General features: G+C 35.2%; 1 protein-coding gene across 4 annotated transcripts in view; it reads left to right on the plus strand.

Moving 5' to 3' along the window:
- The window catches only part of TNFRSF19 (TNF receptor superfamily member 19), a 58,371-nt gene that overhangs the window by 26,504 nt on the left and 7,398 nt on the right, over positions 1 to 24,469 (plus strand). For all 4 annotated transcript variants that reach the window (XM_038139713.1, XM_038139723.1, XM_038139734.1 and 1 more), the window contains 2 exons: positions 22,287 to 22,451; positions 23,707 to 23,832. In XM_038139713.1, coding sequence (XP_037995641.1) covers positions 22,287 to 22,451; positions 23,707 to 23,832 — 291 coding nt within the window. The remainder of the gene's footprint in view (positions 1 to 22,286; positions 22,452 to 23,706; positions 23,833 to 24,469) is intronic.

A 24,469-nucleotide genomic window follows, 5' to 3' on the forward strand; every position in this document is an offset into this window, starting at 1 on the left:
AGGTATTTGTTGATACATTTAAAAATAACTTTTATACAACGTTACAGTGAGAGAGAACAATATAGAGAATAACTTTATATTCTTGTCTGCTGTTTAAAGGAAGTAAGCAATTGGTTTCTCTATTTGTTTTTTGCCAATGAGAGAATTAGAATCTCTTCAAAAGGAGGGAACCTCTTTATTCTGTAGCAGAAGCCTTGTTACCACTCCTTCCAAGACTGTTGGTGGTCTACATTGCATCATGATTTTAATTCAATGAAAAGAGTGAACTATTCTTTTTGTGTTTATTGCTGTCTACTTTATAAAATAAAAAAATACATGTGATTCAAGATAATTATGTGGAAAATCTTGGGTTTACTTGTGTGTTTCTATAATGGTGAAGTTATGTTTTAGGAGTTTTTTTTCCCCTAGTTCAAACAGGAACATTTGTTTATAGAAAGAATAAATTGTCAGGTTCATTAAATACTCTATGCTACTTTAATAAATACATAGAATTTCTTATAAATATTCTTTTTTTTTTAGTTGTGTAAAATTAAAATAGAACCAAGAGTATACTATTGTGCATTAAACCCATACTTTTCAATAGTTTTATATTGTATTAACTTCAATGAAATAATTCTTCTTCTTCAATATTTTTCATATCTTGCTTAAATAGTCTTTTTCAAGTAAATCAAACTTTCTTCTTTTGTTTCCATCCTAGTTTTAGTGCCTTTTGGGTAATAAACTTCTAAAACCAGATTTTCAAACATTTTCCACATCTATAAAAACTTTTAAGGACTGCAGCACTCAAAGCTGGTAAATCAGAGAATAAGTCAAATAAGTTCTAATGTTTGCAGCATTAACTCATGCCCATGTATAACATAAGCCTAGAAAGTAAATTGAAAAATGTTCAACTATTTTTGTAGTCTAGACAATATCTTAGAGTGTTTAGAAAGAATGTTCTTCCTATCAAACACTGTCGGGTTTGATGCCAAGAATGAAATGCTGATCTCGACTTACTGATGTAAATAGCTCAAATTCAATGAGTTGCAGAAGTTATTTCTAGACAGAGTATAGACAGGCCATTTCATATATGTATGTATTTTAATTCCTTCAACTGGGCAAATTCAGTATTATCCCCTTCATCTGTTTTTAATATTTTTTTATCTGCAATAAAAAGAAAATTGGGGAAATGTAAAGTGGAACAATGCTATTCTAATGGAGGATCTCTAACTAATAAATTCATTTTACGTGGTTTTTTTTTTTCTTTTCTTGTTTGTTCCCATCTAATAAAGTGTGCTCTTCAAACATGAATTCTGTTCTCTAGCATAATCGAAGACAGGGAAGAGGAAATTATCTGCCTTATCATTTGGCTTTGACTGTAATTAGTGACTTGTGGATTTCATATTTTTCAAAGTCACAAATTATTATTTTGAAAAGGTGATGAAAGAACAGTTGCCAAGTCTTCTGAAATAACTCAGATTGTTTAGTTAATAGTGATTTGGCCTTTGTAATTGAGCCTGAGCTTGGATCCTAAATTGAACCATTAGGAAGCTATTACTCATTTTAAATGGACAACAGGCAACCCCATGGAAAAGAGCATTTTCTCTGGCACAAGCTGCAGTGGTAAATCCAGATTAGAGACATTTTCATTCCCTACTCTCGTGGCTGGCACACCACCTTTGGCTAAATAACAGAAGTGGTAACAGCAAAGTTGTGAGAATTGGAAAGTATTTCTAGCTTTTACAGAAGCAACAAGAAAAGGTTGGAAGTCATTAAAATGTTTGTTATTTGCATAGTAACTGGCCATTAAAATCCTAAATAACAGAAGTCCTGCATGAAGTACAGTTGCCATATGTTGCTGTGGTTTTCAGAAGGCTTTTGTTCAGAATTTGTGTTGGTTCTTCAGGTTCTAACAGCAGCTGCAACAGTTTTGGAAAGTGCATATGCCTTCCTCAAGCAGCCTAGGAAGTTTTTCCTACAACAGTCCCTAAATGAACTGAAATACTTTTGAGTTTTACTTAGCATCAAATAGGGGGAAATTTAGGTCCGAGTAAAAACTATGATTCTGTAAGGATACATAAATAATGTGTGGAACATTTTACATGTAATGCAGAAAATGTTAGTGGTCTATTTCAATAATGGCAATATTTTGATAGTTAAGACTGCATTACTTGAAGCTAAGTAGAGACAGACGTTTAAGTGTGTGGGACAAGCTCTCAATGATCAGAGAACTAAGTTCTAATTCTCTGCCTTTCTTATCCTTCTCTCTTACCACTGTGAAACAGAAAGTCAAATATTAGTCCAGCTAGCTCTTATGTTACAGATGAAAAGGAAAAGTTTAAATGTCCTGTTTCAATGAATTAATTGTCCTCCAAGGTGTGTGGTAATCTTTTGTTTGCTTAAGAACATTACCATAAGGGCACAAAGGCTCACAGCCCCCTACCTGGACTACAGGTTCGTGTTAAAGCTGAGACATGGATCTAATTCTTTCTAGTAGCAGTTGATTATTACCCAGTTAGCTATAAATCTAAATACTTGCTTTTATCTCTGTTCTGTAGACATTTTAAAACAGATCTGGTTTAAATATTTACTCATGAAAAAATGAGTTTGTGAATTGCTGGAGGCAAAGTTGAAAGGATTCTATAATGAACAAGTAAAGAGAGTATTAGAGGCCAGGAGAATTGCTATCACTTTTGTGGAAACTTTAAAGGGGGACACAATGACTTATGTGTGTTTTTAAAATGTCAGAAAATTAAATACACAATTATATAGTTATATTTTAATTTACTTAGTTCAGGTAAATAAACTGTACAGACCAATCTTATGTATTTGGTCAGCATCTAAACATTAGAAATGAAAGCATGTTTTTAAAACTGTGATTTATGCTCACTTTGTAAACTGAAGACATTTTTCTCACCTGGAGACTTTTTTTTTTTCCTCATCTGAATGATAGAATATTAATTATTTGAACTAGGAATTAGAGTGGAATTAGAATTTATCAAAGATCTATATTCTGAAATAGAAGGTAATATAGGGTAATATAGACTGTCCAAAAGTGTTGAAACAGTAATGTTGATATGGTTCAATGATTCTTTTTTACTGTTACTGAAACTGCTCAGTAAGCTAGATTATGTGAATCTATCTGTGATAGAAAAAGAATTAAAATAACTCCCTTCTTAAGGTTATTTTTAAATCTAATGAGCTCATTGACCTCAAAACACTTGTGGTGGCACAAGTTAAGGAGAGGTGTGGGAATGGTTCAGGTAACAAGCAGATTTTCTGAAGATACCATTGCTTTCTTGGAACAATCATTATGTTTTCAGCTAGTCTGTCTTAGCAAATAAACAAAAAAAACCCCCACCATTAGAAATCAACCTTACCTTCTTTCAGTCATAAGAAGATGGCAGATTAAAATTGAAGCAAGAGAATTATTATGTCAGGTATTCTTACAAGTGGTTCCTTTTGTATTATTCAACTCAAAATGCAAAAAAGCCCCAGAGTCACAAGAATCCTTTAGTTTCTGGATGGGCTTTCTACTAAGCAGAAGAGCTTGTGGCATGGGACTTTTTTGAGATGTATTACAAAAATAGTTCCTAGAACTTCCACAATAATGTTCTTTTCTGTATCAATCTAAAATCAATGGTGTTTCCCTTTTATGTGCAAATTCAGTGTAGAATTTGGCTGCACAAACAGTTAATTGGGAATAAATTGTGAGAGTCAAGGAAATGAGAAAATTAACACCTAGGCACAAGAGAGTATTTTACAGCCAATCGACCACCAAAAGAACAGACTTGTCCTTTTTTTTTTCCCTCTAGTAACCATGCTGATACATTTTTAAAAATACTAATTTTTTACATCCTGAAAAATTGCACAGGTTTTCCAGCCAAATTCATTATTCCTTCTCCATGACTGTTTCTGCTTGTCTTCATGGCATAGATCAAGGAGCATGGGAATATCAGGGGGACAGGATGGGGGAGGGATACGATTCCGTGTGGAGCTTGGGAAACTAGCCTCTACATGTTCCAGGAAATAAACACATTCTTTGCTTCAATGAAGCAGAAATGTTTTGTTGAGAAAGTCCCAGCAGTGGACATATCTGCAGTTTGATTGTAAAGTCATGTGCATTTGAAATAAATTGGCACTCAGGTCTAAAATTGCTACTTTGCCATGAACCATATTGATTTCAATTATAAAGAATGTCTCTAACTAGAAAAGAAACAGTTTTTTCTAAGGTGTGGAATAAATGTAGAGACTATGGCTTGTTGAGCCAAAATACATAAAGAAGATCATTAAATGTGGAAACATTACATTTTCTTGAGGCATCCATATCTTATCTGCTTTAAATTTTGTTCTTTTAAGGAACTCCTATGACGTTTTGACCGCCTTAACTAAGGTTGATCACAAAGTTCCCTTTACAGTTTTCTTGTGCAGATTTTTTATTACTTACTTTCTGTAGGTTTACAGTATTGTTTTATCTGGGAACTAAATATAAGTGTTCTGGAGCTGAGTGTCACTCTTCAAACCTACCAGGTATGTTGTTTCACTAATGACAAGTACTATTTAGGGGACAAAATCTGGTGTTATTTCCTTCTTCCTGGTGTTAAAAGTAGATGGTGTAGGAAAAGTAAGATTTCACATAGATCTACTTATTTACATGAACAAGATTAGGATCTGTGACTTTGTAAACTTTCCTGTGAGTGTAATGGGTATTGGGGGTATGCAAGGACTAAACATCAGAACAAAGAAGCTGAAAAGCTAGAAATTGCAGTCTGCAGGGTTATAACTTACATTGTTTTGTAAGGGGGGAGCTGAAAGCTTGCTGGCTACATGTGTATTCTGTAAAATAATTTCACTAGTGGTAAAACAGAAAAAATCCCACTGTCTCAGCTTTGCTGAAACATTTTATATTATTTCATGAAACATAAGTACAGCTTTTTAACTTGAGAGTAACTTTTGGATGACATTCAATATCACATTAGTTCCACTGTTTATATAGTGGATTTTTAATTTATTTGTGTCACTTTCTTCTTTCTGTTTTCAGAATTTTGTGATTTTAAAGCTGTCAGGCAGGCTCCAGATATTTTTTTCCATCAATTGAGTTTTTCTGGAATTTTATTTTGTTGCTTTGCACAGTAAACTTTGTATTACTCATGCAAAGCAGCCTTTCAAGGAAGGCTACTCATGTGCATGAGGCAAATGGCATCTGAAAGTATATAGCAAATGAAATTATTCCGAATTATTTGGTTCTGTTCCAACATATATCCCCTTCTAATTTCAGTATTTGTTCTGATTTGAGATTACCTAACAGCATCTCTCATAGTCCTCTTTGCCATTTTGAACACTGTGATAGAAAGCAGCTGGAATATTGCATAAGCCTTTCACAACATTCATAAGCAGTGACAGCTAATTTGATAGCAGATAATAGCATCATTAGCTTGTAAATATCATTACTGTTTTATTACAGAGACATTGCCTTCCCATTATTTCAAAACTGAAATGTAGACTTTTGTAAAAATGTAGTCAGTCAGTCTGATATTTTCCATATGTGACCTGAAGATAGAGTAACTTATCTTCAGGAAGTCTGAAACAAATTCCACGAGGTGTTTAAGAGAGATGAGAATTGCTATTCATGTCTTAAAAAGTTTTATTACAATTTCATTTCTTTCACTCATCATAAAGAGAGTTAACTTAGGAAACCTAAATGTTTTTAATTCATTGTCCTTGGTAATTGAGTTGGTTCTGACCCTTTATGGTTCATGTATAACTTAGAGTCAAACAGCTCCTTTTCTTACTGTTCTGAATTTACTTTATATGTTGGGCTCCTCTTCTAAAAAAAGTTGTAAAAAAAGAGAGGGGAGATTTTTCTTTATTTTAGTAACAGAGGTATTACCACTAAAATGAGTTTAAATAGTTCTGAAGCATTACTTAATGGAGAGGAAATTCAAATACATTGCAGTTTAATCATGTTCTGAAACTTTCCCAGCTTACTCTCATCAACTTTCCTTGCATGTACCTCTCATTTCTGTGCCTATATGTATGGAAGCACTTCATTATGTAGCTTGTTAACACTACATATGTATTATGGTTAGTAGACAGAAAGGGTCAGAATTGTTTCCCTCATTTCTATCTGCTATCCTGTCTACGCCTCTTTAAAAGAAAAAAAGAAATTAAAAAATAAAACCAAGCCTAAACAAACCAAAAAGCACTGCAAATTTTCCATAGAAGAAAATTTAGCTTATGAATTGAAATGCCATTGCAAGGATGTGGAAAACCTAACAGAATTTCTGTTAAGTAAGCCAGATACTTTACCAAGGAATTTACCAAGGAATTACCAAGAAATCAAGATTTGGAAGCTGAAGCTCTCATGGCATCCAATCAGTTAAAAGTGTTGAACTTCTGCCCACTTTGTTGCACTATACTTATATGTTTTCTACCATTCAGTTAGTTTTTTTACAATGGAAAATTCATTTTATCAGAAAGATTTCTAATCATGTCTGTTATAGCTTAATTCTGCAAAACTCTAGGTGTGAGGGCTCTTCCGATGAATGGATTCACTTACTAGTAACTTCTGTAGACCAGAAGTACTCAGTATAGCATGTCTGCTCTATTATGAAAGTCTACAGAACCCTAAAGTAATGAGTGTTTGAAATTTCTTTATCTTTTTTGAAGCTCTTATAATGACAATAAGCAGGGTCCTTATTTTGTGCCTGCTACCTAAAACCTAATTTAGATTTCTTTGCACAGTGAAATTTCATTTCACTAAGTGTGTTTCAAGTAGCCCAGGTCAAGCTACAAACTGAAAGAACTAAGCTAGTAGCAAATGCTCTAGGGGTATCTCAGTATAGGTAACATTAGCCCTGTCAAATATCTAGAGGTATGCAACATACAAATAAATATTCAAATAGACCCAGCATTCTGGCTCCAAAACTGCATCACCAACTGTCCTGCTTGAGAACTACCTAACTGTGCAAACATTTAAAAGTCCAAGGGACCTACAACAATTCATTTGGTCTCCAGGAGTATTCTACTAATTCTGGGTCCAGGAGGCTTGGACGCATTCCAGCTTTAGTTTAGGCCGAAAGGTTTGATTTACCTGCTTTGCCCTGACTGCCCTGGAAGGAAGTACATATGCATGGACTGAGCAGGATGCTCTAAACAGGTGTATAACTGGACAATACAGACCCCTTTCTCTAGCACAGCTGATCCAAGAGGTAATGGAATTGGAATTTAAGGAGACACCTCCAAATTTCTCTGTACCCTTCAGTGGTCATCCAAAGGTTTTTGCAACACTGAGCAGTTACGTACGCAGCTGGCACCAAAGCTATCAGGATCTACGAGCTAATTGCTCTGTTGCTCATCTCTGAACAGTCTGTTATGTGGTGCCTTCTGATGGCAGACTCAGCAGAGCAGGTTGGGATAATGTCTGGGTGTCCTTTTCTTGGTGACTTCTTTGAGTGCAGAACTCTTGCCTTACCGCCTGTACTGGCTGTGTGTTGGCTGCCTGCCATTACTCGTTGGTTCTTACATCAGCACTGGTGTTCCTGTCCCAGGTGTGTTCCCAGCACTGAGGATGCAGCCCAGGTGTTGCCTGCTTGGCACTGCAGGGCCTGGGCCTGTTTGAGATGCTGGTTTCATGCCTTCTCAAATTAGCAAGTTACAATACAGCTCAGTGGCTCTAAGATCGCTTGTTGAGATAATTACAGTGTTTATAATTTTCACATTCTGACTGCAACCCAGTCATGGTTAAATAATAGAATCTAATTTACTACTCGCAGCTTTTCAAAATAAGGGGAAAAGCATATCTGCTATGTTTCCTGTTTGGATTTCCTGATGAAAGTATACCAGTAAGATTGTTCTTTTTTTGACTAGAAATTGTTCAAACAGTTAAGAATTTGAGTTGTGTTTTTGAAGTAAAATTCAGTCAATAAATTAGTGAATTTCCATTTAAATTATCTGACTAATCAACAAAACTCTATTCCCTACTTCCTGCTTTCTGTGTGTAAAGTGCAGGTGATTGGGCTAGGCTTTCTATTTCAACTATTCTGCTCTTTAATCTCAAATAATGGGCAGTCCTCTGTTTTGGTTGTTACCACCCTTGTGTTATTAGATGCATTGAGACTGACCAGCAAGTCATAAAGGAGGTCTGTTGATAATATCCAGTGGAAAATTAAAAAGCTGAATATGACACTGTAAAGGCTTTGCAAAGGTTTAATGCATTGCTTCATGCACTATAAGGAGTAATCCTCTACATCCGGGAATGAATCTACACAAAAGAATCACTTGAAGACATTCTGATGTGTTAACTGGTGTGAATTTAGCCCCTTTTAATTCAGAAATGTATTGTCTTCTTGTCTTTCCCTCATTATAATTGCATTTACACTTCTGAAATGCAAATATTTGCTGTGTAAAAAGACAAAATATCCTCGATACACAAATAAATATTTCTGTGGAGTATGCAAGAGCAGGGTATGATTCAATAACAGAGTCTGCAGTAGAAGTACAAAACCAAACAAAATTTGGATTTTAATGCATGTGTCTTGGTAGTATTTCTTTCTGGAGGCTTTAGAGAACTTGCTTTGAATCCCCCTTTTCTGTGTGTAATTTCCCAGCAAATTGTTAAACCTTTAACTACATATGGTAATTATAACATGCGATTTTTCTTTAGACAAAACATGGTTTGTTAGATTGATTTCACACAGGTTTCCATAATTAGGGCTGTGTGAGATGGATTGTGACACGTTCTTCTGGATCAAAATATACATAAAAAAGTTCCATACTGAAGAGTTTTTATATATGAAGGAACGCTATAGCTGGTGCAACAGAGGAAAAATACCAGACTGGAAAAGCCTAGCTCTTTCCTAGTCCTTTCCTGCTGTTACTTTGTGCAAGCTTGTGATGTAACACAGGTGGGATGCAGCCATAAGGTTTTCTCTTCCTGAATTGGATGAGCTTGTGTCCCACACTAGTGCTGATTGTGTCTCACAGATACTGCTGCAGTTACAAAAGGCTTTATTGCTCACAGTCAAACATCTCCTGTCATTCTCCATCACTCTCTTTTGAGTTCTGAGTTAAGAACTGAATTGGCTTTGTTGATTTAACACTTATCAGGTGGTTATTATTGAGGACATAGATTATTTCTTTAATGCCTGCATCACACTAATCTCTGGATCTCTACAAGAATTTTCCTTCCTGCCAGTTTTTTGTTCTTTGAGGGAAACTGCTTTTTCCTTCCTTGCCACAGAAGGTTAGATTTCTGAGAACAGGGAATTTGCCTTCCATTGCTTTTAACTATTATGTATTTAAGCATGGCAGATGTTGCCAGTGGTCATAGGTGTGACAGCTGTAATTTTTGTCTGCTAAAAATAATTTCAGAATTGTAAATCTAAGTGTTATTGTAAACTTTTTAAGCTACATGTTAAGAACAGAATTGTGGGTTTTTTCAGTTTGCTTTCCTAGGTGAACACAGTCTATCTGTATTGTTGTCATTTATCCCTTTTTAATCCTTTTGACATTGATGAATCATTTGTCTGTGCTGACAGAGTAACAGATCTCAGACAAAGAATTTTCAGATTCTACATAAACAATGAATGTATAGAGAAGAGAGAGCCACATTAGTGCATTTACTGAGATGAGAAGGTTGTGGCATAAACTCCTACCACATTTGTTGATGGCAGAAAATGTATAGAAAAGAAAATAATGGAAAACAAATTATTATTTCTGAACCTCTTGAAACCATTCATTTATTATGACTGGGAGGAAAGAACAGAAAAATTTGAATACTGAAGTTTGAAATTTTAAGAAAATCATCTATCTAATATAAAATCTAGATTAGTATTAGCAGTCCCTACTTAGTAAGGCGTTAGCAATATAAATATTAAATTATTTCAGAGTGAGCAAATATAATGTAAATGGCTCTATAATACAGATGGAAATCGTAGAATAAATTAGGAATATAAATGTCTTTTTTCTCTACTTGTTGATAATCTCTGGAAATGTAACATATAAAATATATGTGGTCATAATCCAGTAAAACTTAAAGTAGGTGAAGTTGATGTGAAGTTTGACCTAGTTGAATTGCTCGGAGTGGCTTTGGCTGTCTAGTTTCAGCATGAGAATTGCACTAATTATATGTAATCCATTTTTATCTACTAAAGCGTGTATTAATGTATTTTGGAGAGAACACAGTATTCCACAGTGTTCTTTGAAAATACATTCCTTGTTTCATGCTAGAATATGATGGCAAGTATATTTCTTAAAATGAAAGTAGAAATGTCAGCATGTGATTTTTAAAATAAATTGAATCAAATTTCATTTATTTCATGAATTCACATCCCAAGTGAATTGCAGCTGATAATAGGAGTTCACATAAGCAGTACCCATCTGGCATTCAGAAGGTTGTGTCTGATCAGTTCATGACAGCACATAGGGCATATTTTGTATCTTTGTTCTAACTCACAGCTGGCAGCTCTATCTGCTAATCCCAGTGAAAGCTGCAACTGGAAATGTAAAACTACTTTTGAACTTGCATATCCTTTCCCAGAGATGTCTGAAGCCTAGGAGATATGTTTCTTTTGTGACTCCTGTTAAATTACGGAATTAATTGTTGCATTAAGAGTGAAGTCAAGCAATGAATCCTCGAATACCCATTGTAAGACCATGTTTTATATAACAAAAGAAAGCCAAGAATGACCAAAAATACTTAATTTCACATGCTTTCCTGTAATAAAAACTCACTGTAGAGCTCACTTCTTTATTACATTTTAAAAATCCTTATTGCAGAATGATGAAGTAATCACTATTCACTTCTAGCTTGTTCATCTAAAACATGAACAAGCAGTTTGCAAGCATATTTAGTTTTGTTTCTTGACACTGTTAAGTACAGTTAGAACATTAAATTCTCAACTGCAGACTATGAGAATTTCAATGTGTTTTTTCAAAGCAGCTTACCATACTTCAGTTTCTAGTAGTAACTTGTGCAACCTTTCATCTTATGAGTCAATCCTATAATTAGTATCCTTCTTTGCCAGAGGCATACTGCATGTTTGTTTTAGGTACAGAAAGTCTGCAAGAAATTTAACTTAATCATTACTTTTTAATGTAAGAGCTGGTTAGCTCAATTACACTAGATTAAAGTGAGCTTGAAATTCCTGAGTTACAGAGAAAGGGCTAATCTGTGACCTGTAGTGAATAAGTACTATTTCCTATGGTTTTTGCCTTATGTGCACTTACTAGTGTGGGTAGCCCTTCAGCCCAGGCTTGCAGTAGCTATAAGCAATTATCTATTTTCTGTATGGAGTGGATTTGCAAGGTTCATATTTAACTTGGCCATTGGGTTATTCAAAATTATTCCAGGATTGCATGCATTGCAGTAAAGTTGCAAAACGTTTTTTTATCATTTTACTTTATTGTTTTTAGAGGCAATCTGAAAAAAAAGTAGTAGTTACAGCTTTTCAGTACTTTTTAGACAATTTCTAATTACAGAAGTATTAGACTGTTTTAAATATATTAATTTAATAACGTGCTTTTAAGCTGTATTCAGACTGAAAATACTATTTCAAATGTACCTCTCATAATCACACAGAGAATGGTTGCATTAGCACCTCTTCAGAAGCACTGAGTTTTGGTACCTCTGGTATAAATCCATGCTGACTGTTGTGACTTTGGGTACAGAGTCCAAGCTGTGACTGGCATGTGAATATAAAGTACTGGTGAACAAGTGCACAGTAGTGTCTTGGGGTTTTTATTCTACTTGCTCCTGGTAGGTACTATTTTACTCAATGATTTTATAGGTCTTTCCGAACTTCTAAAGATTCAGTGATTCTTAATTGCTCAGCTACAAAATTCTTTGGCTGTGTTTCACTGAAATTTCTGGTTTTTAAGAAAATACAGAAGAGAACATAGAATCCATCTAGGCTCAAAGTTTCCATACTGCCAACTCTCTGTTAAGAAAATCATTGTCAAGCAAAAGAAGACTGAAATACCACACCAGAGGACTGGAATTACCTGGAGGACTGGAATGTATTGGAAGTAGGATAAAATGCAATAGCCTTATAACAAGAGATGTGTGCTGAGGACCTCAGCAGTAATGATTCATTATAAACCAACACCTCATGAGCTGGGAGCAGCCTTATAGAAGAACGGCCTAATGTTCTTACAGCTCACTTGTATCCTTCAAATTACTGTCCTCTACTTTGTTCACCTTTAATTTTTTGGGTGATAGACCTCACACATTCTCACTCCTACTGGTTCACTTGTGCTAAAGCAGTGTTCTGCCAAACTCCTCTTTTACAAAGATGAGAGAATAATCTCACATGTTTTTTTGGGCAGTGACACGTGCCTTTGAGGTATAGTCTGTGACTGTTTCCTAAAAACATGAGCTCTTTGTTAGAGCTTTTTTAACGTAAGGATTGTGTCCTCCAGTTTTAGTGAAGTTTCATTTCAGTCCAGTGGTATGATTCTATGTGCATATTACTGATTGGGATTTCTAGTTACCCCGTCTGCATGTGGAAATTTAAGATGGAATTACTACACTCTAATTTGGGCATCTAGAAGTTAATGCTTAGCACTGAAGTTGCCAGCCCAAACTCCCAATCAGGGCTGAGAATTAGGTACCTCAAGAGTTCAGGCAAGCCAGTTAAGGTAAGCTTCAGTGACTAACACTAAGTAGTCTTTCCAGCCTTTTCAGAATAATTACTTCTCAGGAGATTCTATTTCTGGCTTTGTTTTAGAAAGAGAGCCCAAGGTGTCTAGCTCTGGCTTTGTCTTCAGACCTTCAGACTTCTATAGTAATTAATTTCACCTAGATGCCAATATCAGATTAGATGAAAACTGCAATTCAACATTTAATGTTTGTGTCTGACTCCCTAGAACCTGATGTTACTCTTTTTTCTTTTTAATTAATTCTAAAGCAGAAAATTACTTTTCATAGTGTACATAGTGAAGATTTTTTTTCCACTCCCGCTGTATAAGTAAAAACACAAATAAAAAATTTAGAAAAAAAATTTTCTTACTTTTTGATAAAATGTCTCTTACAAACCAAAGCCCATATTCTACGAGAACTTGCTAAAGTTAGAATATGCCAGAATTGAGACCTGCAACCATGAGATTCCCTTATATACAGTTACTCTAGTACAGGTTGTATTTACATTGTTGCATATTATTTCCCACTGGGCCTCTGTTCACTTAAAGCACAGGATAGGCAAAACCTGTAATTCTCACTTTATGTGCTACGCACTATTTAATATTCCATGCAGAATGTGAGGAATTAAGTACTGATAGACTTTTCTGGGGTTCTGCCGCTGTAAAGAAGTTGTTACAGATTTTGCAGTTGTGACTGACTTTTATCTTTTCAATGGAAGTGGTGTAAAATATTTAACATCTGTTAATAAACTGAAACAGAGCAAGTCAAAGGACCTCAAAACCCTTCATTGTTTCTTGACAAAAGCAGAGTAGGATGCCACCTTCTTGACTGTGAATATGTGTAATGGGTACATCTGCGAGTTGGTGATCTGAAGTTATAATTCTATATGGGGTGAGATCAAGGGTGGTGTTTAAAACAAATCAGACTAATTACATCCTAATTTCTCCTACCCACACACCCCTCCAGCCCTACCCATCCCCTGTAGAGAAAGTTCAGGTGATTTCCTCCAAAGCAGATCTTTGCTTTGGTCAGATGAATCTCATTTGCAGAGCTTGACTTTTCAAATATAACCTTTCAGAATGTCTTCTGTATTCTATGGCTGATTGCTACTGACTTCTGTTAAAAAGGGGAGAGATTATGTTTCAGATTTAGTAATATAATAAAGCAAGGATCTGGTATATAGCAGCCTTTTGTTCTATATAACTTGACTTTCTGATCCACACAGCTCTAAGTGGTGAATTAATAACTGCTTTTCATAAGCTATTCTTCTTTCTGATGTCAAAGCTACAGCTTTTTCATTTGTTATACAGTTTGCATGTGCATGCACACTGATGCACTGTGGGTAATTTCTTTGCAGTAAATTACAGCATTTATGATTTCTGCAGTAATACAACAAGCTGGGGATGCATGGCCAACTTCTAAAGATGTTAACCTCCATGTTGCAGAATTTTGAAAATTTATATTCAATCCCATGTATTTCATGTTACTTACCTCCCCACCCCTCCAAAAAAAGTAGTTTTAAAAGACCTTGGGATTACAAAGTTAAAAACTTAAAAAATACTAGTAGCATTGGTTGTGCAACTCTTAACCTTAATTCAGAATTGTAATTCAGCTCAGTGGAGTGTATTATGAAACTGTCTTAATTACATAAACATACTTTTTGTTTTCCCTAGTACAGACTTATTTCTCTCCCCAACATGTGCCTTGTGTGGAGAATTTAAGGTAACTTAGTGATACTTAAACGTAATTGTAAACAGGAAAAATGTAATTGCTGAGCAAGCCTAAGTCTAGTTTATTTAATTTTGTTCCGGTCTACGTACCACGTGACTGTGCAAAGAGGGGCCCTTACTCCTTCTGCCAAAGCTTTACAACAAAACAAATTCAAATGGGTAGGAGAAATGAGGTTTTACCTTGCTCAGCTTCTAGCCTAGTGGCTAAAAAAATCTCCATGAAGGTGGTAGAAGAGTCTTCATTTCCTATGTCTTGGCAAAGAGCTCTTAAGCTTTCTCAGAAGGCAGAAACCCCATCATTACCTCCTCTTTCAAGAGCTGCATCTGAAAGGCATTATAAGCCATGCTTGTGATTTTTCTCTTAATTTAATTTTAAAATAAGATCATAGATTTTTTTTTCTCCTTAGAGTTTTAAGAGAAGTGGAGGCTCCTCTCTACCTCTGAGTCATTTATGGGAAGAGCAAAGTACACGATCCTTCTCCAGGTTTCTGTGTCTATGGGCTGAGCATGGTGACACGAGGAACTGCTACTCATATGACAGATATTTTAGATTCTATTCTGTATTTAACCTTTTCTTCACATGGGAAGTATGTGACCTAATACAGGTCTTTAGCTTCCCAGATAGATTTGTATTGTAAAATTACAGATTTTACAGTTTAACTTTTGTGTACTTAAGCCTTGTCCCTTTGTCACTTTTCAAAATGGATACCAAAATACAATGGCATAAATATTTTTATGTGTATTGATTTTTAGATTACCCTGAATTCTCTGCAATCTGAGAGTTGTGGGTCTTCTTTATTTTATTTCTCGTATATTCTCTCAATTTGGAAATAACCTTTAAAATGTTAATGTAATAAATAGTCCAGTGTTGAACACACATGCACATACTTACGTATTTCCAGATCACTTTGAGTACTGATTTTTTATTATTCATATCTAATAACTGGGCTCTTTTGGCATGGGTTTTCTAATACTTGGAAGAATTTCCTTGGCATTTATATTTTTCATATTTGGTAGCAAAAAATATTAGTACCTCACAGAGAGTTTGAAGAGTGAAGTTGTTTCTATCAGGATTTTGTTTTTCTTTCTCAGTTATTTCAGATTTTAATTTTAGGCCAGGAGGCAACAAGGTAAAGGTACTAAAACTTTATTGAATTTTCTGGTAGCTGCTGGAACATCTAGATGTCTGGACTAGATAATTTATTTGGCCAATTCAAGAAGCTGCTTTTTGACCAAAATAAGGAAATTATTCCTGCACCTAATTTGATATTCAAATAGAGTCATTTTTCTTAATGTATCACAGTATGTTCTGCTATTCTGATGACAGAGCAGCTTGCAAACAGAAGTGCCGTAGCTGAGTACTGTTACCTTTACAAAGAAACTTTAAAGCAAGGACAAAAGCCATAGTTCTTGAAAATGTATTGTATAGACATATGCCATACATATTGCATAGTGATGATTATGGAAATTCGTGTCAACAAACTTAGGGCACAGGCTTGCAATCATTATGAAATCTTTGGCTTTACTCCCTGGGTGTTACCGCTGCTGAACCAGGATAAGGAGGGAAATATTTGGGATAGAAAGTGAAGTGTTAGAAACTACTTCTTGTTGAATCAGAGAGGGACAAAAACTCTTTTATGACTGATTTACATGTAATTTTTTGCTTTACTGGGATTTGTACAAATAAATACATAGGTGTATATGGGACAGCATGTGTGTTCCCTGCCTAGGGGAAGGCTTAGCTGCTCTACCAGCCCTCAGTCATGGACACAGGACAGAGCTTTGCACACTAGTATTTCAAGCTACTGAAAACCAATCTATGCACCAATCCAACCTCATCACCCAGCAGCTTTAAAAGCTTGTTTGAACCTTTTGGAACAGATCTGTAACCTGTATGCGTGGGATTCACAATGTTCAATTACAGTTTTGATTCATGAAAGTGGGTTATTCTCTATCGGCTAAAGAGACAGCCTTCAGATGCGCTTACTCTTCTATTTACATGCGTGCCATTGTCATTTAACTGGTCGATTCTGAAGGGTTCATGGTCCCCCCCTCCTATCTTAGCAAGTGGGTGATGGCAGTAGTTGCCCACATGAACATGGTTTGCTTTTCAGCAATGCAAACTCCTCCTCTGCTTATATGGGCCATGTCTTGTGGAAGTGTTTTGGGACTGAGAGCAACAGAGTGTGTACGGAGACTGAATAGAGCAGAAACTGTCATAAACAGACCAAACTGACTCAAATTCTGCACAGGGACATTTTGTTCTCTAACTGGGTAGTCCTAAAGATTAAATAGGACTGCACATACAGAATACAAAGTACAAAAATGCAAAAAAATACTTCATGCTTTCATTTTTCGTTGAAAAGATGAAACACCTTTCATAGCCTTTGTGGGTTGGATAAATTCTGGAGTTGGATTTGAACAAGAGAATAGCCTAAAATGGAGTGTTCTATTTAACAGAACATATCTGGCAAAGAATGTGTTTAAAAGTACAAGTTAGAGATGATGTAAGAAAATAGATTTTCTGCTCTATCAAGCAATCTCATATGTTCTGAAATAAGCTTTATGGGACATCGTTTTAACACATGAAAACACCTAAAAAAGAAGTGGCATTTTCAAGAAAATAGATGTTGCCCACCCTCAGCTGTCAGTGATGTAAAGTTGGCTTTTAGAAGCAAAAGTCAGAAAGGAAACTGTTGACACCACCACAGTCATTAACAGCAGCACAGACTTGGTGCCATCAGATCACGCTGGGTGTTTCCAGTTTATGGAGGAGAGATCTGTCTTTTCTTATTAACAACCAGTTATGTTGGGGGGCAGGATGTGTAGTTCAGTGGTGACACAGATTTCATCCCACTTCCTCTGATTTATGTGTTTCCTTACTCTTGGGTTTTTTGTTATTTGAGGGTAGCAGTGGTCTGAGCTGTTACTCTCATGGACTTTTATATTCACATGCTAGACAATTCTTGAAGTTGGCAGTTTTGTGTATGAAACAATGTTACTTTTGTGCCCATCCAGTGGCTCAATTTAGGTCACCATGGTAATACCAAGATTTCACATCTCTGAATTGCTGATAGAAAAATGTGTAGCAGAGGTTGACTATGCCTTACAGACATTGTGATGTGTATCCAGTACTGTGGAGTTCATATATATATTTTAAATTCACATACACAGTGCAATTGTTCTACTATTTTAAACATAAAAGCCTGTCAGCAGCTGGAGTTTGTGAAAATACACAGTGCAAGAGAAATGGTCTTGGAAATGAATAAATCAAATTCAAAGATTTTAATTTATAAGCATATTTCTCAGGATTTCCAAACAATGGATAAATACTTGAATAGTCATTTTCTCCCTGAGGGCTTTTGGTACATTTATTAAAAAATAACAAAACCAGCAAAATAAAACAAAGAAAAAGAAAAAAATTGTAGTCAGCACTTGGAGCACATTTGAAAAATGTGGTTTGACATGATGAACTTTGGGTGTAGGCTGTGCACGCAAAAGGCTGTCTTTTTACAGATGCTGGGAGACTCTGTCCCCACTGTTCACCACAGTCTCCAACAGTAATGTTTAATAAAGTTTCTTACTTTCTACTTGAAAGACCAGGAGAAGGGAGGCAATCTGCTGCTTTGTAAAGACTCAAAGATATATTTGGGGAAACTTGCTTTCCATTTATGTTGATGCTCAGTAGTATATAAAACATACGTATTTAATCTATGTATACAGATCTTTTACAGGTAGTACCTGAATTGTCATAATATATAAGGATATATAGTACATCCTTTTGCTTGTTTAGGGCTAGGTAAACATACTGCCTTCTTACTTTTAAATTAAAGTAAACATCTTTCCTTTTTTTTTTTTTTTTCCAAAATGAAGGAATTTCAAAGTGAGCCACATTGCCTTACACTGGCTTGCCTTTTCAAGGCAAGGGCACAGACACAGATAGCCACTGCAGTGCAGCTGACAGGCAGTAACTTGTTAAATTACATAACTTGAGGGTATGTCTGAGCCCTTAATTCTTGTCAAATTAAGGTTGATACCACTGAGTTGGGCCATTCAACATAAAGGTAATGGGAAAACAGTTTTTGTAATAGGTAAATATTCCTTTCCCCTGTCGACCAGGAATACCCATATTCCAGGAATTAACAACATTTTAAGCTTTGCATTTTATTTCCAATCCTGACAGTACAGATGGCACTCTGTACAATGTTACCATTTTACTGCTTTTTACGTGCAGTTTGGATTAGCTTTGTTATTTTGAGTAAACTCTCCTTAGGTTAGCATTGACTGGATACTTAAGAAAGAAACCCAGACGTAATATTCCACATTTTATTCTCCTCAGCTTTACTAGTTAGTATATGTTTCCTGTATCCATGGAAGAAACATACAGTGTTGCAAGTTCTGTTTTCACATGGTTGATCTACCACAAAAAGCTTTCTTTTAGGTTTGCTCATTCCAGTAGCGACTGTAATTAATCATGGTTCTGAAAAAATAAATAAATAAAAATGGAGAAAACAAACATGAAATCAGTGACAAAGGAAGTCTCTATATTTTGCCCTGTCTCTTGTTGTTTGGTATAATAGGCCAAAAATTCAGCTATTCTGTTTATTGGCAGAGATTTTAGTGATGCAGCTGGGATTCATGTGTTCCATATTAGCTGAGTTACTGCTCTTTATCTGCCTTGGATTAAGAGAAACTTTACTTGCTTTTAAGGACCACACCTTTGCATATACTGCCATTATAATGTAATGTTGATTAATTAAGGGAAGAATGTGTATTTAGGCTTACTACTCAAAATTATGCAGGAGACAGTTTGATATTTTGAGTAATTCTCCATCAACATTAGCACATTTTCAGAATATGTTAGAACTAAGTCTTAGAAAGGAAATCAATTTCTTAAATAAAATATGGATAATATGCACATGCTTTCCACAATCAGAAAACAGTGTGCACCTCCTCCCTCCTTTCTGAATGTATCCCATCCAGTTCACAAAGTGTTTAATTGCATATTTAAATTTAATCATGTAATCATCTAATAAATGTAAGTACAAGTTTAAATTTAAAATGCAACTCCTTGCTTTACTGAAGTGGGACCATTAAGTCTGTGAAAAGAAAGAGTTTATGAAAATGCATACATGTCTGAGTAACACTGAAAGCAGAGTTCAGCAATGCCCAACGGGCCACTTCTACAATAGCAATCCACTTCTGAAATGTTGGTCTCTGCAGGGAAGATCACTATCATTATAATTAGAGCTAGACTACAATGGACTGCTCAGAGTAGCTATTCCAAAAAGTTCTTTGAAGGTGAAGATGAGTGGTAGACATTCTCAGGAATAGAAAATTGCTTTCTCAAGTGAAAAAAAATTGACAAAATAAATCTTAAATACCTAGATGGCTAAAAAAAAAATCAGTTTTGCCATCCCTGGCAAATAAAATCACTGTATTTCCAGTTTGAATATTGCTGGTGGACATTAAGGAAATATATAATTTTTATTTTCCTAGAATATGTAATATGTAACCATACTTGAAAATAGATGTATTTTCTAAGCAAATGAATAGAGACAAAATCATGGAAACTTCATCTCCTGTGCTTTTTCTTTTTTGCCCTTCAAAATTGAGAATTTTTTTCTGCAAATTATGAAGGCCTAATTGCTAGGAACTGTTTAGTGCTCTTATATACATTAATACAAATAGGTTTATTGATATGAAAAATATTTGAAGATGTTCAGATCATTTTTTTATTGTCTGCTTTTAAATACTTGTCCAGTCTGTCTTTAACCCTCTAAAGATTAGATCAGGCAGTTAACTAAAATTGAAAACCTGATACCAAAGCCAGCACACCTTGCTATATAGGCAGGATTTTGTATATATTTCCTGCTTCTCACAGATATCCTGGAATTTCATGGAGAAATTTGTTCAGTCTGCTTAAACTATAAACTGTAAATCACAGCTTCAAGAATCCTAGAAACTGAGTGAAAAGTTTTTTCTGTGGAAGATTGAGGTGCTCCTGCCAAGAGCATTTGAGTTATGACAAATTATTATGACACTTCTTGCATTTTCTTTAAAAGTAATGTTGGAGATTTGGAAAAGAGGCCATAGAACTTAGCTCTGACTGAGAAAGGAGCATGGCTCTGTCCTCTCTGCATGCTCCCTCCAAGGATTTATACAAACTGATGAGGTTCCCCTGAGCCTTCTTGAGCTTGAGCCATCCCAGCTCCCTCAAACTTTGATCATAAGAGAATCTTCATCATAAGAGAATCTTCAGTTCCTCAGTCATTTTTGTGGCTCTCTGTTGTACTTTCTCCAGTTGCTCCACTCTGAGCAATTTGGCAAGTTGAAAGCATGTAAAAAAGATCTGCTAGGAATTTGCTCTTCAGATTTTGATGTGACAGTGGAACATAATAGTACAAATTGAAGGTAAATGGAACTATTTAAGCAGATGTAAATGCAGTAACACTTGTTTCTCTTCATGCTGAAATCAGGAAATGAGGAACTAAACTAACTTTCTTCTGTATAATGGCCATGATCTGATCTCTCCACCTTTTTATATTACCCTGTTTACTAGCAACTACATGGTACTAAAAGCTGCAGAAACTGTTTTTATTTAATTCATTTAGTAGGTTATTTCTTTAATTTTCTGGATTCTTTATTTCATAGAATAGAGTTTTTTCTTTGGCATTAAGTTGTCTGAAGTCCTAGAATTAAGTCAATTTTTAAAAATGCCTAGGTTTTGTCAATCCCTATGGGTATTATACCTACAGGGATTGACAAAGCAATACAAAAGCAGTACATATCACAAACATTTTTGTGCCCATGTTTGATGTGTGTAGAGGAAATACCGCAACTATTGCAGAAAATTATTCCTTAGTGATACAATTCCACTGATTACACTAGCTAAGCTAGGAAGTTCTTTTCTGCCATCATGAAATTGCAGTAATGTTATTGAACAATTTTATTTATGTACAATTTGATTAGAGGTTTTAATATATTCTGGCAGACATTGATCTCACAATTTAAACTTATGACTACCTGGACCGTTTCTTAGGTTTTAACCAAATATCTTCTTGGGTATATAGGCACAGTAATTTATTTTTGAAAGTTAGTAAAATCTGGTTTGTGGTTTCTCAAAATTTTGCTGTCATAGAAGTACTCTATGTTTTATTCCTTTTTTCTTATTGAATTTAGGAGGACTTCACAGTAGATTGAAATAGATGGGCTGTCAAAATTCATAGATTGTTTTCATTTTCCACCTAAAGGTGAACACATTTGTAGCTGGAAACATTGCTTAAGTCTTCACTAACTTGGGTATGAAGTTAATCTGTTGAATGTTGACTAGAGGTATTATCTAGTATTAAAAAAAAAAATACTGAAGAAAAAGAGTTTGCAGAGTTGAAATCCTGGTTTGATCTTGGAAATGACCATGGTGTCAGGGTGTCATGATATATGCAACAAAGCAAGAGGATAATTTTGACAGCATTTGAACTTCTGTGGGTGTCTCAGTACCCAGAAAGTTTCCTTATTAAGGGAAGTTCATGTATTTGTGCCTCCCTCTAGTGGATCACTTTCTCAACTTTGCCCTAGGAAATGTTCTCCATATTTAATTCACGTGGCATTAAACATTCAAATGTGTTTGTTTTCATAGTGAGGATCTGATTTCATTCTCATGGACAGTCTGGGTGTGTTTGTGTGCATCTCCACTCATTAGGGCACATTTTGCAGTATATCTTTTCTAGGACTCCTTTTCATATTGAAGGGGCTGACGATCATATCTATCTATATGTGCCACTAATGTTGCACATATAAATACATTTTATTTTCTTAAAAAAACATTCTCTTTTTTTTGTGCTGCAAACCTGTTCTGTTTCCCAGACTTTCATTTACATGACTATATTCTGGAAATGTCTGCAGTTTGCCTTAATTATTATTTAATTGTGTCTCAGGTACTACCAAGGTAAATCTTGTGAAGATCCCTTCAACTGCTTCAAGCCCTCGAGACACTGCTCTGGCAGCTGTTATCTGCAGTGCACTTGCAACAGTGCTCTTGGCTCTTCTCATCCTTTGTGTTATCTATTGCAAGAGGCAGTTCATGGAGAAGAAACCAAGCTGTGAGTTTCTAATTTTTACTGTTTCTTGGTAATATTTATAGAGTGGTGTTAGTTTGGCAGATCCATCTGTAGGTAAAGAAATGAAATGTCTACATTATTTAAGCAAGTTTAGCATCGAGATGGTCAACGTGGTAGAGCCCAAGACTCCTTCCAAGTTTGCCAACTCAGTGTGAAAGTCTCAGCTGCTGCTGAGAAAATGCTGCATAAATGCCCAGAAACACTCCAATTACATCACTCCCATGCCAAACACTGCTAGAGGCTGCGCAGATACATTTGGACTGTTCATGATCCAAGATGGGACATTACAGAGTTGCAATGTCTATGTGGAAATACCAGTTTGGAAGATCTGTGCATCAAATGCTATTGTGAAACACAGATTAGGTCATCAAGATAATGAATGTGACCAGTGTAGATGAGAGATTTGTCCTTAACAGTTCGGGTTTTATGGGCATATTCAAAATGAATTAAATGCCTGAGACAGATCTGTAAATTTGTTTTAAATCCTTAACAGCTCATCAACGTAATTTGTTTATAATAAACAATTTTCTGTCTCTTAATTTAAATTAAGAAAGAAAAAAGTGAAAAGCACTCTAGTTCCCATTTATATTTTTATAAAACTTTTATTAAAATATGTTTACAGCATCTAATGAACCCGGGATGCCAAATAAGAATACTGTCTAGGATGAATTGATATTACTGTTGATCTCAGCACAAGCAGAAATTTACAGAGGTTTACAGAGGCATTGTAAGAATTGTTCCTAACCTAGAATTTGCTTTACACATGTGTTTTGAGAAATTCTGACGCAGTGAATTCAGACTTCATTTAGTGAAGTGCAGTAACTTGTTTGCTTTGGCCTACAATTATAGAGATTAAAGGTAGTCTGCTGTTAATATAAAGCTCTTTAAGATAATATAAACAAAATCCCAGTGGCTGAAAGCTGACTCTGGAAAATTTCAGATGGGAATCAGTGAGAATGCAAAAATGTAACAGTGAATAAGATATACTCTCAAATCACCAAAATGAGAGCAGATGTCTTCCTAGAAGAGGCTGTAGTTGAACCAGCTGTTCTAGGCTTTGTTGCAAAGTCTGTGGTTTACATTATTGGAAGCCACGTGGTCACTGTGGGTCTTTCAGTTGAAAAATGTATGGACATACTTTATAGTGTGACATTACACTTGCTGTGAAGATAGAGGGCTCTGAGCAGGAAAAAGGGTAACACTTACTGACATGGACTTGTATTCACTTTGTTCAAAGGGTCTCTGAGATCACAAGACATTCACTACAATGGCTCTGAATTATCATGTTTTGATAGACCACGGCTAAGTGAATATGACCACAGAACATGTTGCCAGTGCCAAAGGAGTGCATCACAGACATGTGGTATGTTAGGTCTACTGAAAGATGACTTTATTTTATCTAACACTTGAGTTGTGACAATTCAACTGCAGAGCTAACACTGTCAAACTAACCTTTGTCCTAGGCTAATTTCTTAATAAGCAGAAAGGATTTTTAAGTAGCTATTTGGGTTTCGTTTTTTTTTCTGTTTCTTCCCGTATTCATTTCAGTGACTTCACCTGAAAAAAATTAAAATGTCTATCTCATTTATTTCTGATAAAAATAGCACTGCATATGGCTTTGAGACTTAAATTAGTGTGAAGGATTTACCAGAGGGTATCTAAGAATGTGGCATGAATGCTAAAGGACATTAACAACCTGGACAATTCAAATCATTGCCACTTCGTGAAGTCATATCAGAACAGATGCAGTTATGACATTAAGAAATAAAAATAAGAAAAAATAATAAGACAATAAGAAATAATAAGGATCATTAAGAAATACATAATTTAACACAAAAGCACAGGATTAAATATTATCCTGATAGCTTTATTTAGAATGCTTCCACTTATGTGTATTCAACTGAGAAGAAAATTAATTTTTAAAATAGGTACTCATGAATGGCTTCTGTGTTACTACTAGAGGAAGGACTTGTCTTTTATAAATATTTTAATTTTAAAGG

This window comes from Motacilla alba, chromosome 1, assembly GCF_015832195.1.
Source record: "Motacilla alba alba isolate MOTALB_02 chromosome 1, Motacilla_alba_V1.0_pri, whole genome shotgun sequence".
Taxonomy (NCBI): domain Eukaryota; kingdom Metazoa; phylum Chordata; class Aves; order Passeriformes; family Motacillidae; genus Motacilla; species Motacilla alba.